We start from the raw sequence: 14,018 nt of genomic DNA on the forward strand, positions 1-14,018 counted from the left end.
TACTCCATGCTATTGCAGAAACAAGGGGATAATTTAAATTCAGAGGGAATCTTGCTGTTGATGTATGAAGAATGTTGTTGAGTGAATCCTTGGACTCTGAGGAGAAACTTGGAATATGTAACCAGAAGGGTGGCATGGTAACCTGTAGAAAATGGCTCCTCAGCTCTAGGGATTCTACCCGCTTGAGGGAGCAAACTAGAAAGACCTGGCTCTGAGTAATGCACTCAAGTCCTTAGTCTACATCCAGATCAGGTTTATCCTCCAGTGGATAGCAGTGAAAGTACCTGAACTCAAGGTTTATAGAATACTTGTAAAATAAATTGTTTTGGAGTGTGTGAGATGTTCCAATGTCTTGTTATGAGGTATCTGTGTCATCAGTGGAAGCTTGCTATGAATAAGGCTTAGATTCTGTTACTGTAATTTCTTATTTAGTGCTTTTCTTTCCTTTCTGCCACTACCATCATGAAAATGAATTACAAAAGCAAACTGATCACAAGATATTAAAATTGATCTTTTCAAAATACAGCTTGAATGAGGTGGCACAGTGAAAATACCAGAAAATCTTCAGTGGAAGACAAAGTGCAAGAATCTAAATGGAAATATGTTTCCTAACAAAGAAATAGGATAAAAACATTTAAAAAGCTGCCTAAAGCAGGAAGAGAATGTTCTACTACAAGCCTCTCTATAGACTGCTAGATGCTGGCAAGAGTAATAGGGGCAGTTGTACTGGCAGCTCCAAGTCTTGCAGAAGAATGATTTAATGGAGAAAAATCTGACAAAGACTGTCAGCAAACTAATATTGTCACAGATTACCTCCTTGTTTTTGGTTAATGTTTGGTCATTTATTTTACTTTACCCTATTTTTACATCTATTAAGCAAATGTTTTTAGAAACAATTCAGAAAAAGTTTTTGCTTGAAGTGGACAAAGGTCCACTCAGGTCCTTAGAAAGGATAGGGCTAAACAGAGATGGGTCTCCTCCAGGGAAAGAAACAAAACCCAAACAACCAACTTTCCCTGTTTTGTTTTTTTTTTTTTTCTCAGACCTAAACATTTTCAGTGGTGTGGTTTTAATACCTTCCCACTGAAGAAGGTTTTGTGAGCTTGCATCTGTATTTTTTATCCTCCTGAAAACTCTGAGAAATCCTTTGAGCTGTCATGACCTGGCTGCTACTCTTTTGTTTTTCTTCTTTAGAAGGAGGACTGATGTTATTGTGAGCATTTCTCTGTATGGCAGTGTGTTGGTGAAGCCTTTTTTCATTATGTTACCTTGATGGAATACCATCATTTAGCAAATGGGGATGTGAGAAATCTGTTGAAAAACATAATCTTAATGAATTTAAATTCTTCTGAGCATAAAAATTGCATGTTGAATTAGAATGGATACAGTGTTCTTTTCATAAGAGTAAGGAGATCTCTATTTGTAGTCACTCATCACCTCATCATGAGGTTATCATGCTATGACTTATGCAGTGCTCAATGCATACTTGGGATTTTACATTTTTATGATATGGGATATTCTGGATGAAAAAAGAAAAAAAGACCCCATTCATTTGTTTTTATGCAGCATGTGTTTGCATTTGAAGTACTACCATGAAGTGACCATCTTTTGATGGCCATCTTCAGTGTTCATGCTTCAAACATTTTAATTAAAGTTGTTATTTCAGAAGATGAAAATCTAATTAAATTTCATTGGCTGACTAGTAGCAGAAGGCTGTAAAAAATTCTGATGATTTCTTAACTAACAGAGTTTTTAGCATAATATTCTTCCTTAGCACCAAAATGTTTCTTGGGTTACAAGTGTGATCAGAGACACAGATGCAGAATAATAGGGGGCATTCAGAGCCATTTACAGGAGAAGTCATGTTTTTGTTGCAGTCTGAGGAGTACTCACCAATTTAACAACTTATATCTTATTCGCATGTTTAGAAAATAACTTGTAAAAAATTCAACTGAACTTGACATGAAAAACATACAAAATGAAGGCTTCTGTGTTTTTTTCATGTGAGCTGTAGATGATCTGCTGAAGTCATGGCTTTCTGTGGCTCCTTTAAAAAGTGGTAAGCTGTTTTAGGACTTAGCTGCTCATGGATATGTGATGCTTGCCATGACTTTAATGCAGTATTCACAAGCAGGAGACAACGACTCATATGTGATTTAAAATTCTTTGTTTGAAGGTCCTTGCCAGTTCTTCCTTTGTTTTACTTTGATTCAATAGTTCTTTTGCTTTATTTTTTTCAAGGAATAACCACAGTGTTGACAATGACGACGCTGAGCATCAGTGCAAGACATTCACTGCCAAAAGTATCCTATGCTACTGCCATGGACTGGTTCATAGCCGTTTGCTTTGCCTTTGTGTTCTCTGCTCTGATTGAGTTTGCTGCTGTCAACTATTTCACTAACATTCAAATGGAAAAAGCCAAAAGGAAGACGGTCAAGTCCCTTCTTGAATTTCCAGTTGCTCCAGTACAAAGGAAAAGAAGTACAGAAGAGACATTCACGGTATGTTTCCAGCTTACGCAAACATTTTCTGCATTTTTGGTAGTGTTTCTCAGTAAAAATTGGCCTTTATCTTCCTCCCAGGCTCCCTTTGAGCTAAGGATGATTGTACATCAGATTAATGGAAGGCTAATACTACACTATATTCAATTACAAAGACCTGTAAAACATTATTTAATTCTTATTTGCGTTATTGAATAAACTCAGGGGTGAGGTGGCAATTATGTCCATCCATATGTGCAGTCTCTTCTATGTTTGTGTTTTGGTGAAGGTCAGTTAGGATGGGAATCTTGAGGAAACTTAGTTTCCTTTTCCTTTTCCACATTGATTCTGTGTGGACTGATTATACAGGCCAAGATATTGCAGAGTATACGGGCATCACGTTATCCTATGTGGCTAGTGTCTTTAATTAATTAAAATAGGTTGAAGCATTGCAGCTGTACCTTGGAGCACTTCTCTAAACATCACAGATCTTGCATTGCATGTGTTGCCTACCAAGAGTTTTCTCTCTTTATCTGTTACAATTCCAGGAATTTTTGAAGAACGTTGGATGGAAACTTTCTGTCTACCACAGATATAATTTTAATGTAATTTGTGTATCTTTGCACAGTAGTTCACCTCAATTCCTGATAAGTTCTTGTGGCTCTCTTTAACAAAATGCTTGTCTGCTTTCCTAATGCTTTGGATTAACTGTGACTTAGTTGATTAGTGTGTGGACTGGCTCATAAGGGCTCAATCTCATTTCCAGTTGGGCTCACTTGTGATTACCCTTTCCTCTCTTCTCCCCTTCCCAATAAATGGTGCTTACTGTCTGAAGCAGCTGTTCATGAGACATGTAGCTAACAAAGCCACTGCAGCACCTGTCCCAGCCACGCAGGGGCCAGTACTTCCCAGCCGTGGCTGGCTCTTGGCAACGCCACTCAAGAAGTGAGACGCTGACAGCAGCATTGTGATTTACTTACTCTTCCTGTCAGCCTGACTTTGTAATTTCCTTTGGCTGAGCCAGGATTTAAGAAGTGCTGTTTTAGACTAACTCTTGTTAATTTTGTCTTCTGTCTCTTTTCACATCTCATTTGTCTCCTTCCCTATTCATCTTCTCATTTTTGCCTTCCCACCCCTTCCATTTTCTATCGCTGCACAGCTGCTGTCCACCCACTTCCATTTTTCTTCCTCTTCTTTGCTCTCCTACAGTAGATACTGTTTTCAATCTCCTGGCTGTGTTGTTATGTTAGCTTCCATTTCTGCTTAGAAGGATAGATATGCTCCTGAAGAGTTTGTTATTTGTCACTCCTGCTGGTAAGAGACAGGAACCAAGAAATATGTTTATAGTAGCACGAAGTTCACCTTGTACACACAGGCATTAGTGCTATGAGCTTATGCTAAGCTTCTTGACTGTGCAGCATGAGGTTTAGTAGAGTATCTTGGCTGCTCCTGAGGAGTGAAAGTAAATACTGCTTTTGGTGGTAGGTTTTATTTGGAAACCTAGGAAAATAAATTACTTAAGAACAGTTTAATCCTAGGTTTATTTATTAGATTTTATTTTGAACAATAGGAAAACAGTTATTTACTCAGGTAGCTTAATAAAACTTATTCTCATGGAGGCTTCAAAGAACTCTTTTGATTCATGGACAGAATTGCTTTAAATTAGTAGTGTGTAATGCTTAGCCATTTATACACATTTTGGAGAAATTCCTCTTTCTCTCCTTTTTTTTTTTCCCCTACTGTTGTTCTTCTTATTACTATTGCTATTATTTTTAAAAAAAAACCAGCAGCAACAGAACACACATCTTTTTTCAACTTGAAAGATAGATAAAATGAGATGTGAAGAGTTCTATTCCACTGCTTAATTAATACTGCTGGGATAAATGTGGGAGCATTCTCACAGACTGGGAGATTTTGAAAGCACTCAAGGGAGCAATCTACTCAAGGGGTTACACATTAATGTTATGAGTATGTAAGTGAGTGATAGTGTTTTTTTAGTGATTGTACCTTGAACTGTTATTTTTTTTCAAGGGTTTCTCCTTAATTCTGCCTGTACTAAGGTTTGAGACTTTGCTCTTCCAAGACAGGTGTGCACGGTGAGCCCACAGCTACTGTTAGTAAAGGCTTAACTACTGTGCAATCCTTTCTATGACTGGAGGATTACTTCTGGTCTCCCACTGTGAAGAACAGAAGATAGAATCTAATTCTCTAGAACCTTACATGGATGTTACACCCTGCTTTCCAACCTGACATGTAAAATACTCCTTGCTATATTTTGCTTATAAGGACTAATCTATAATTGAAAAAAAATCCTTATTATTATGTATTATATTATTTTATCTTTAATCATTATACTATTATTATTATTGAATTATTTCTTTATTCCTTATAATGAATCTGACTTTTTGTTCTGCACAAATACTGTCTAGTCGGTGCTGATAATGAAATCTCAGTTTCCTTGGTACTGAGATTGGTGGTGAGTTTGTGGTGCAAAGAATCCAGGACAATAGCCAGACTGTAGCATGTAATTTGTAAGCAGTGTTTCTTAATGTAAATCTGCACATTTTTTCTCAATAGATAAATGATAGTATTTAGTATTAGTAGTATTTAAAAAAATCTGTGCTGTGCTGGCACTGTTGTGGTAGAAATTCTGTTGGTTACAGTACAATTGCCAGAGCTTGAGGAAAAGTTGCATATTAAACCTGAAGTTTTTTTCAAATAGACTTTGCCTATAATACTAAATTTTCCAGTCTCCCAAAATTAAAAATTTTCACTTAGCCTGGAAAGGAAGGGTATGCTTATTAGGAAAGAAGATGCCTGAATACCTAATCCTTACAGTTCTTTCTGTTGAATATCTCACCATTTGCAAAGGGCTTTGGATCTTCTACTAACTGGGAGGGGAGATACCTGCCTTGAGCCTATTAGCCCTATACTTTAACCTACCTTGAAATGGCATACATGTGTCTCTGCCCACTTTTTTTGCAACTGGGATGCTGTCTGTGTAGGTTCCCTGAAAAATTATGGAGCAGTTGAGGTTGTTAAGGAAAACAAACATGGTGACATTATAGTTTGAAATAAGGGTTTTGTTTTATGAGCTGTTGATTCTATATTATTAACTGGATGGTTTCACTCATTTGATCTTTTTTTTTCCCTAAAGTAACATGGTGGGTTTGTCCTTGAAGGATTCTATGAGGGAGCAAGTTGGGATAAACTGGATTAGCTATAGAATATGAAGATTTTTCTATCTGATGATATCAGAAATTAGGCATATTAATAGTAAACTTTGGTAAAGATAAATTGCACATTATTAGAAGTCCTTTTTTGACAGGTAAATCTTTGACCAATTTCTGACCAGAGAATTAAAGTAGGTTTTCTGTATTGAATAAGTTCATATATTACTCATATTAGAATTTTTCAATGGTGGGTTATTTTTCTCTTTTTGGTCAAAACAACTTTTATAGTTGTCTTGGATCAAAGGCAACTCCTATCATTTATCATTATGATCAAATGATTTGGATATATCACTTCATGTTATATATTTCTTCACTAGAACCAATAAATCTTTACTGTAGAAAATGTGGGCTATCTGTTTTTCTAAGTTATTCTCTTATGTAATTATATTTACTTTTTTGGAGCCACATGATGGGTGTTTCTGATTAATACATTGATTAAAGTAAGCACTAAATGCAGTTCAGAGGCTAGCTAAGTAGTCTGAACTGTGTTAATTCCAAGAAAAAAATCCTGGCATCAAGCTAATTTACTGGGCTGAGGGTAGGAGGAGCAAGCCTGCAATAGCTGCAGATGCAGTTTGTGTTTCTTTATCACTTGATTTGACTTTAGCCATGGTAATCTTCAGTATTTTTTAATACTCCTTCCCCTGCCTATCCTATTTCAACTCTTTCTTCTTGTTTTTAACTTCTTGATAAAAACTTAATGTGTTTCAATGAGGAGTGCAGTTCTGCAGAAGACATCTCAGGAGTAAGACCCAAGCTTTTTTGAGGTCTGCCTGGAGTTCACAAGGGACTTGGACAGACTTTCTGTCAGGTACAGCAGGATAGCGCTTAAATATGTGCTCAACCCAAGAGAGGTAACTCAAACCTTGGTTAGCTGTGATTTCTTTGTTTTGGGAGCAAGTTAAAATGCTTTCTGTTTAGAAGGAATGAATCTATCCCTAAATGTTCTGAACTGCTTTTGTTAGTATAAGCAGAAATATTGCTGCAAGTCAACATGTGATGGAAATGAATGATTTATAGTTTGTTATTGGATTCCTGAGTCTATTTTTATGCTTCTGTACTATTTCCTTTTCACTGTATTCCTATGAAGTTTATTTTTAAAGACCTACCCAGTTTTGGAGATGAAGAATGCTATTGAAAAGTAGTCTTCAAAAGATAGACTCCTAAACAGTGGTAACATGAGCTTCAACCTCAGGTGTTTGTTAAAAGAGTGTGAAACTCAGGGAAAATCAGGTCAGACTCAAAAAAAACCCTTTTGAATGGAATTATTTCTTCAAACTCAGCCACAAGTAGGTTGTAACTATCAATTTTTCTCGTTTTTTTTTTTCTGAAGACAGTTAAATGTCATCTTGTCCTTAGCAAGTCCTGTAGCTTCTAATGGGGGAACTCGGGGGTCCAGCTGTTCACTGCCATGTAGGCACACACTCCTCTCCTTGCTTGGGTGCTTTGTGACTGGAATCCACCCTGCAAGTTCACGAGAAATGTTGTCATGTGGACAACCTGCATGCTGCTTTTGTGTGATTCAGATATATTTTCTCTGCTATGAAATACTTATCTTTTAGTCATTTATGGACACAGCTCAACTTATGTGGTGGGGTGGGCGAAAAGTGGAAATCCTCTGTCAGCCCTTGGTGATCAGACATCTAGAGCAATTAATCTGGCTGATGGCCAGCTCTGTTCCCCAAACTCCTGACTTACAGAACAAAGATTGGGCTTGATAAATTGTTCTGATGGGCTGCATACAATCTTGAAGCTATAGGTAGGATACTTCTTGTTTTAGTGTGCCATTTTTTGTTGTTGTTGTTGTTAATCCCTGAAGTTGTTTAATGGTGAGATGTCAGCAGATACACTATTGTGTGTAAAGTTTCACTTTAAGTGAAACTGAAAATTTTAGCCTCTGGACCAAAACTTCTATTTGAATACACAGACGTACTGGAGAGGTACCAAAAATGTACCAGAGCTAGAGTAGTACCACTTACTTACTTTGCTCCTTCTTTGGAGTAGTGGGATAATAGCTTCCTTTGTCCCAGCAATAGTGAAGTGGAGCTAAACCCTCCTGCCTCATATATGAATTGAAGTATTTGAAGAGCAGCTTGGTCTTGGTGGCAACACTTGGGCCACAGGTCTGGTTACTGGACTCCTTATGTGGATGCACAGCCTATCTCCTTTGTGTGACTTAAAGAGTCCTGCATTTCAGTTTTTAAATATAATGACCATTCTTTTCTGCTTCACTACTTCTCCACTGCCTAGGGTGTTACAGTTTGGGTTTTTTAGGGCAGTGGCATTTAAAACTCAGATCCTAATGAAGGAAGTCAGGCTCGAGAAATGCATAGAGTTCATCTAAATATAAGTACAGGACCATACAAATGGAAGCTGCTGTGCCATTGAACAATTTCTTTGACATGTCAACAGTTTTCTGCTGCTCTAATTTCATTAGTCAACATTTTTATCGTTGATGATTTACAGTCAAGATATGCTAGAATCAGGTTTAAATAGGGTAAGAGTGGGTGCAGGTCATAAACAACTGGCACATTTTGTACTGAATGCTGCTTGAAAGATAGGAGAGATTAATCACCTGGGAGAAGGTTGCAGTGACTTAGTGGGAAGTTTCAATTTTTGGATACCTGAAGGTAGATCTAAAATGGTTAATGAAATATTTTGTTAGCTGTGATGGTCAGGTACAATGTTTTATGGGGTTTTTTATGCTTCCTTGATTTTATTTGCCTTCTGTTGTTTTGCTGCTTTGTTTTTTGGTGCAGTTTTTGGGTGGGTTTTTTTTGTGTTTTTTTTTGGGGGGGGGGGTTGTTGTGTGTTAATTTGGAGCTTTTTTGCTATTGGTTTTGGTTGTATTGTTTTTTGGTTTGGTTTGTTTGGGTTTTTTGTTTGGTTTGTTTAGTTCTTTTTTTGATTTTTTGGTTCTTCTTTTGGATTTTTTTGTTCGTTTGGGTTTGTTTTGTTTGTTTTTATTTTTTTACTTGGTTCACTAGACTTAGCCAGTTGTACGGATCAACTGGCACTATTCATAATGTATAAAGCTAAAAATGGGCTCAAACAATATGACTTGGGCATAAATGAGAGACATAAAATGTAAAAATTTTATTTAATATTTCACATAATATTTCTTTTTAAATAGCACAAATTAAAGTGCTATATTAAAAATTTTTATCTTTCTTCAACAACCTGATATTACTCTACTTTTAATATGCTTGGGTTGTGGAATGAATTTATAGTGTAAGCAGAGACGTTTCTCTACTGCAAAGTGAGCAGAGTAATTAATGGAAGTAGGCAATGTAGTATAGGATTTGTGCTTAGATTCTGAACCAACTTGATTGTAAACTCTGCTGAATTCCAGAATTCAGTTATAGTGAAGAGAGAAAATGGCAGGGTGCTTGACCAAAATTGTTGGGATGTAAAGGTGGACAAAGAAGTTTTTTCTTATTGTAGTGGAAATGTTTTTTTTGGGGGGGAAGGTTGGGTTTGTTGTGACTATTTTTTGTCAATATGCACAAAAAGAAGCAGGAGTTTAGTTGCAGCACCTGGTAGATAACAAAAAATCCTGCTGGAGTGCTGTCTTCTCCAAGCCTTATTAGGAAATGTTATAATTGATCACTCTTCAATTTCCTGTAAGTATTAGAATGAACTGTCACAAAGTAGACAAGGAAATACAGAGTAATAATAATACTTGGCTGTTACTCATCTGATGCTAAAATACTTAACAGTGCTTACTCTAAGTTGTGGAAGACTTTATTGAAATAGTATTAGGATAAGGCTTCTTTTTGGAAACCAAAGCATAATGCAGTTATTTTAAGAAATAGTATATCCTGTTGTTTTAAATTCCAAAAATGTGCGTATCTTTCTCTGCCATTGTGATGATTTACTGGAAAAACAAAAAGACTGTCTTGCTCCAAAAAACCATATTCATTATGTTTTTTCATTAGAATATACAACGTATGTTTCTGTTTAACAATAAGTTATTTTCCTGACAGTACCAGTTGCAAGCATTCAGATAGGTCTTCTATTGATATAATGTCAATTTCCTCCCTTTTAAAATTCTTTTTTGGTAGAGGGAAATGTTACATAGTCAAAAAATATGTTGTAGGATTTCAGAAACATCAAGTCAAGGGCAATTCTTCAGGGTGACAGGGGTAAAATTTTCAGATTGTTCAGCATAAACCCTTACACTGAAAATTGTTGGAGAGTTTATAGTTTTCCCTGTGATGGTTAGTATGAGATGATATCTCTGAACACAAGACTCTTCATATTTTTTGCTTAAACTTTTTCATGTATTTATATTTAAATATTAGTTTTGTTTCCCCTCCACAAAGTTTTCAATACTGGTGCGTCCAATGACACCAAATCACATTTGAATTTTCCAGCTGTGTGTAAGATTTCTGGCTGACTTTATTTTTTACACTGGGAAAATTGGAATCAGAAGAAATAAGCATTGAGAAGCTTGGGAAAATCTACAAGACAATGAGTGTTCAAAGCACTTTCAGCAAACTACTAAAGCAAACTTAATATAGCTTTAAGGTCAATGAAATTTGAAAGATAGAGAAAATAACTAAGGTCCTTGGTTCCTAATCAGCCATTCTTCTTCTTTTCAGAGATGTCACACAAATCACCTCCACAGTTCATTAGGACATGACTTAGGCTAATAGGTTTGTTCCCCACCATAGTCATGTTTTCAGTTCTTTCATTTTGGCATAAGATAAATAAAATCTTTAAGAATTGTGCACCAGTGCATACATGTTTGCATGTGTAAGGCTTTTAGGCAGCACACAGGTGGATGGATTTATTTGGCATAAATTTGCCATGGTTTTTGTAAGTTATGTTTTGTGCACTTTTATGCCTGTCTGGTGGTAGAACATAGAATGGAGTGCTCTTCTTTCTTCTTTTCTCTTCCCATTACATGATTCAGATTGCAAAATAAACAGAGTGGATATTGAACTGGCTCTTATAACATATCTCCCCTTTGTTTTTCCTTTCTAAATAATTTTCACTGCTCTCTGCACTGCTAGATCTAGGGACTAGAATTAATTGTATTTTGTGGCAGGGAAGCTTTTACTTGGCTATAATCCAGGGCTCTATGAGGCAACCCAAAGTCTCTAGTATTATTCCAGTAAAATTCTGATTGACTAGCTCGGCAACATAGTAGTAAACCAGGGTAGATTTCTCCTCCAAGTTTTGCTTTTGCTCGCAGCAGGTCAATATGGTGACTCAGTGGGATTTGGGACAAGCAGCATTATTTACACTGATGACAACATGCTGCTTCCCTGATAAATGTCAAATAGTGTGAATTTGGCAGGCTATACAATGTCCTCTCAGAAGAACAGACTGTTTTCTCAGGAAGGATTGTTAAGGATAAAAAACACTATGGTAGATTTTAATAGTAAAATAATACTAAATTACCATACAAACAATTTTGTTGTTGCAGCTAAACAGTAAGCGTTTCAAATTATAGTTGTTCAAAAATGTCAGACTTTGGTTGCTCTCAGCCTTCCAATTTTTGAATTAATTTTTGCTTGGATTAATTGAGTTCTCTCAGTTTGGGAAGGCCATGCTCTCATATAATACATTACTGACATTTCTGTAAATTCATTTACCTGTGTCTCATTGAAGTTTTAGTTGTGCTGTCATGAAAGACATTAATTGTATCCTTGGAAAATTAACAGAAAAGCATAAAGGTGTTTATTGGCTGTTAAGTTTTGATTCCATTCTACTAACACTTCATTGTTATATACCTGATTATTCTAATAAACAATTAAAATTCTTTGCCATTTTAAAACTGCTTTGATTGTGCTTCCATTTTCAGCAATTTTTTTTTGACTGGTTGATTTTGTGTTTGGGTTTTGTTTTTTATTTAGGGAGATGAAGTATGCAAAATGGTGATTAGGCACCTGAAAGGCATAATTACTAAATTTCCCTGGGAGGCATGTAAAAACTGACTTGCTGCTTGTTAGGTGTTTGCCATGCATCTTAGGTGGATACCTACCCCGTTTCAACTCAGTGGCCAGCATGCCTCTTAGATACAGCCTCCCACCAATCCCATGTGGGAGTCTGAGCAGACTTGAGTCCTGCCTTTTCAATACTGGAGATTAGTAGCCTTTTCAACACTTAGATTAGTAGCCAGACTGCTAGGTAGTCCTTGGCATATTAAGTTCTATTGAAGCTGCTCTCTCATTATGTTAAATAATTTGTGTGGGGGGCCATGGAGAAGGAAAGGAATCAATTCTGGAGCTGGCTTGTACGTGCATGCACTGCAATGGGAGGGCAAGATTGAAGTGTGGAGAAAGCAACATCTCTAGAAAGGAAGGATGATCACTTGTGATTGAATATCCAATGGCCTGGTGGGGAAACGCTTGAGATGTGAGAAGGCTGTGTGGATATCCCTGTGACAGGGCAGATTTGAGAAGTGGTCTCCAATCACCAAACCCATGCTCCCTTCCTGGTTGCTGGGTTACAGCAGAGGAGGACAGTCTTTTTATGGTGTGTCTTAGCTGTCTTGCCTCAGGAAAGAGCTCAGAGCTGGAAGCACTGGATACAGTTGGGTGGCTCCTTCTGCAAAGGTGTGTAATTTAGGCTGTGATCCTACCCAGGGCATTTCTCTCCAGCTTTGACAGCTGCTTGCTGGATGTCGAAGTGTTAGCTCTCTCTCCCACTAGAACTGGTACCAGATGGTGGTGGTGTGACTTGTAAAGTCTGCTGTGCATTTATCCTTGGGAAAAGAGAATTTACTCCTTTAAGTATTGTACTTCCTCAGTCCCAGAAAGAGAAACCATTTTAGTGATATCCTGTGGCAAAGATCTGTTGTGAACTAGAAAATGTATTGACCTGCAGCAGTGAGCTCTCCACCTGAGCAAACAAACAGTGCAAAAGCAGTCCTGGGATCTTGCACAGTGATGCTGTGAAGCTCTGTCACAGGGTGAGCCTGACACAGGTCTTCAGAAGTGTCTGTATATCCAACCCCACATCTGCTGAGCTGTTTTCCAAGGAGTCCTGAGGAAGATTAGAAGAATGCATCTGAATTATATTGCCAATACATGGCTCTAGTTTTAATGTGCACCTGTTTTTCAAGAGTTGATGATGGCTGTGCTTCCTGGTGATCAGAGAGCCTAAGAAGGGGATTTTCCATGCTGAGTACTACTGATACTCTGTTAGCTCAGGCAGTAAGAGCTCCTTATTTTGGATTCACATCTCAAAAGGATGTGCCCATCATAAAAACTGTGAAGAAATTTAAAATTACAGAGACTGATTTAAAGTTGCTATGTAGAGCACTAAAGATACAGAAAGTTGAGTTGCATGAAACAGCTGATTTTACAATGCTGCACCAATACAAGAGTTTCTCACAGCTTGCAGTGTTCTCACTGCTTTTGTTTTTAAATACAGTCCTAAGGACTAACTTCCCTGGTGTCCTGGTAACCACTTTTATTATTGCTGCATTCTCCCCAGGACACGACTTGTGACTTTTAAATTATGTTCCTGTTTGTTTTATGGATTCTAGGTTGGCCTTATCATAGGAAATATGCAGTGTGGTTGTTACCAGCTCTCTTTGTTCTGTAACAAGATGACTAAGTTTGTCAGTTCAGTACTGCATATTGCTGTGCTGATGATCCCCTTCCCTTGAACCTCAGCTCAGCTGCTGCACGCTACTTCACTTCATGCTAAATTTGCAATCTTGACTTCATTGAAGTGCAAAATTGCCTCACTTGTCAAAAACTGGTAATACATAAAAAACAATCCGGTACTTTATTTTTTTTGGCTCAAGTTGAGGCTTACATAGACTTAGAAATAGTTTCAGAATTTCCACATTATGTGAGCAGCTGTTTATGGTGTACAAACCATGTTAAATATTGAAGAATTTAGATCAGCTCGTATTTGTGCATCATTTTAGTGCTGTAGTAAACAGCAGTATCCATCAAAGTTCAGCATAAATGGAAAAGCAAATGATGTGTGAGTTGATTTTTGGCAATAGATTTGTTGAAGGTTTTTTTTTGTTTGTTCTATACACTCTGTCATAGACATTGACCATCAAACTTACTCCACAAATCTGCCACAGTATTAAGCAATAAATTGCATAGATTTATCCTGAGCTATGCTGAAAGCTTCTTTCATTGTATTATTCATGGTTAATTGCATGTGGATACAGCATTAATTACCACATTTTACTCATATTTGTAAGGAGGTTGGTATAGATGTCCTACCTTCATGCTAAATGGACTTTCTGTTCTAGTACTAGCAAAAGGGCATCTTGCATCAGGACATTACACATAGGAAGAATTTGTATTTAATGATTCTTTCCCTAATT

General features: G+C 37.0%; 1 protein-coding gene across 1 annotated transcript in view; it reads left to right on the plus strand.

Moving 5' to 3' along the window:
• GABRA4 (gamma-aminobutyric acid type A receptor subunit alpha4) overlaps positions 1-14,018 on the plus strand; it is a 47,703-nt gene that overhangs the window by 15,968 nt on the left and 17,717 nt on the right. The window contains exon 8 of the mRNA XM_036382156.1: positions 2,242-2,501. Within this exon, the coding sequence (XP_036238049.1) occupies positions 2,242-2,501 (260 nt within the window). The remainder of the gene's footprint in view (positions 1-2,241; positions 2,502-14,018) is intronic.

The sequence above is a fragment of the Molothrus ater genome, chromosome 4, assembly GCF_012460135.2.
Source record: "Molothrus ater isolate BHLD 08-10-18 breed brown headed cowbird chromosome 4, BPBGC_Mater_1.1, whole genome shotgun sequence".
NCBI classification, from domain to species: domain Eukaryota; kingdom Metazoa; phylum Chordata; class Aves; order Passeriformes; family Icteridae; genus Molothrus; species Molothrus ater.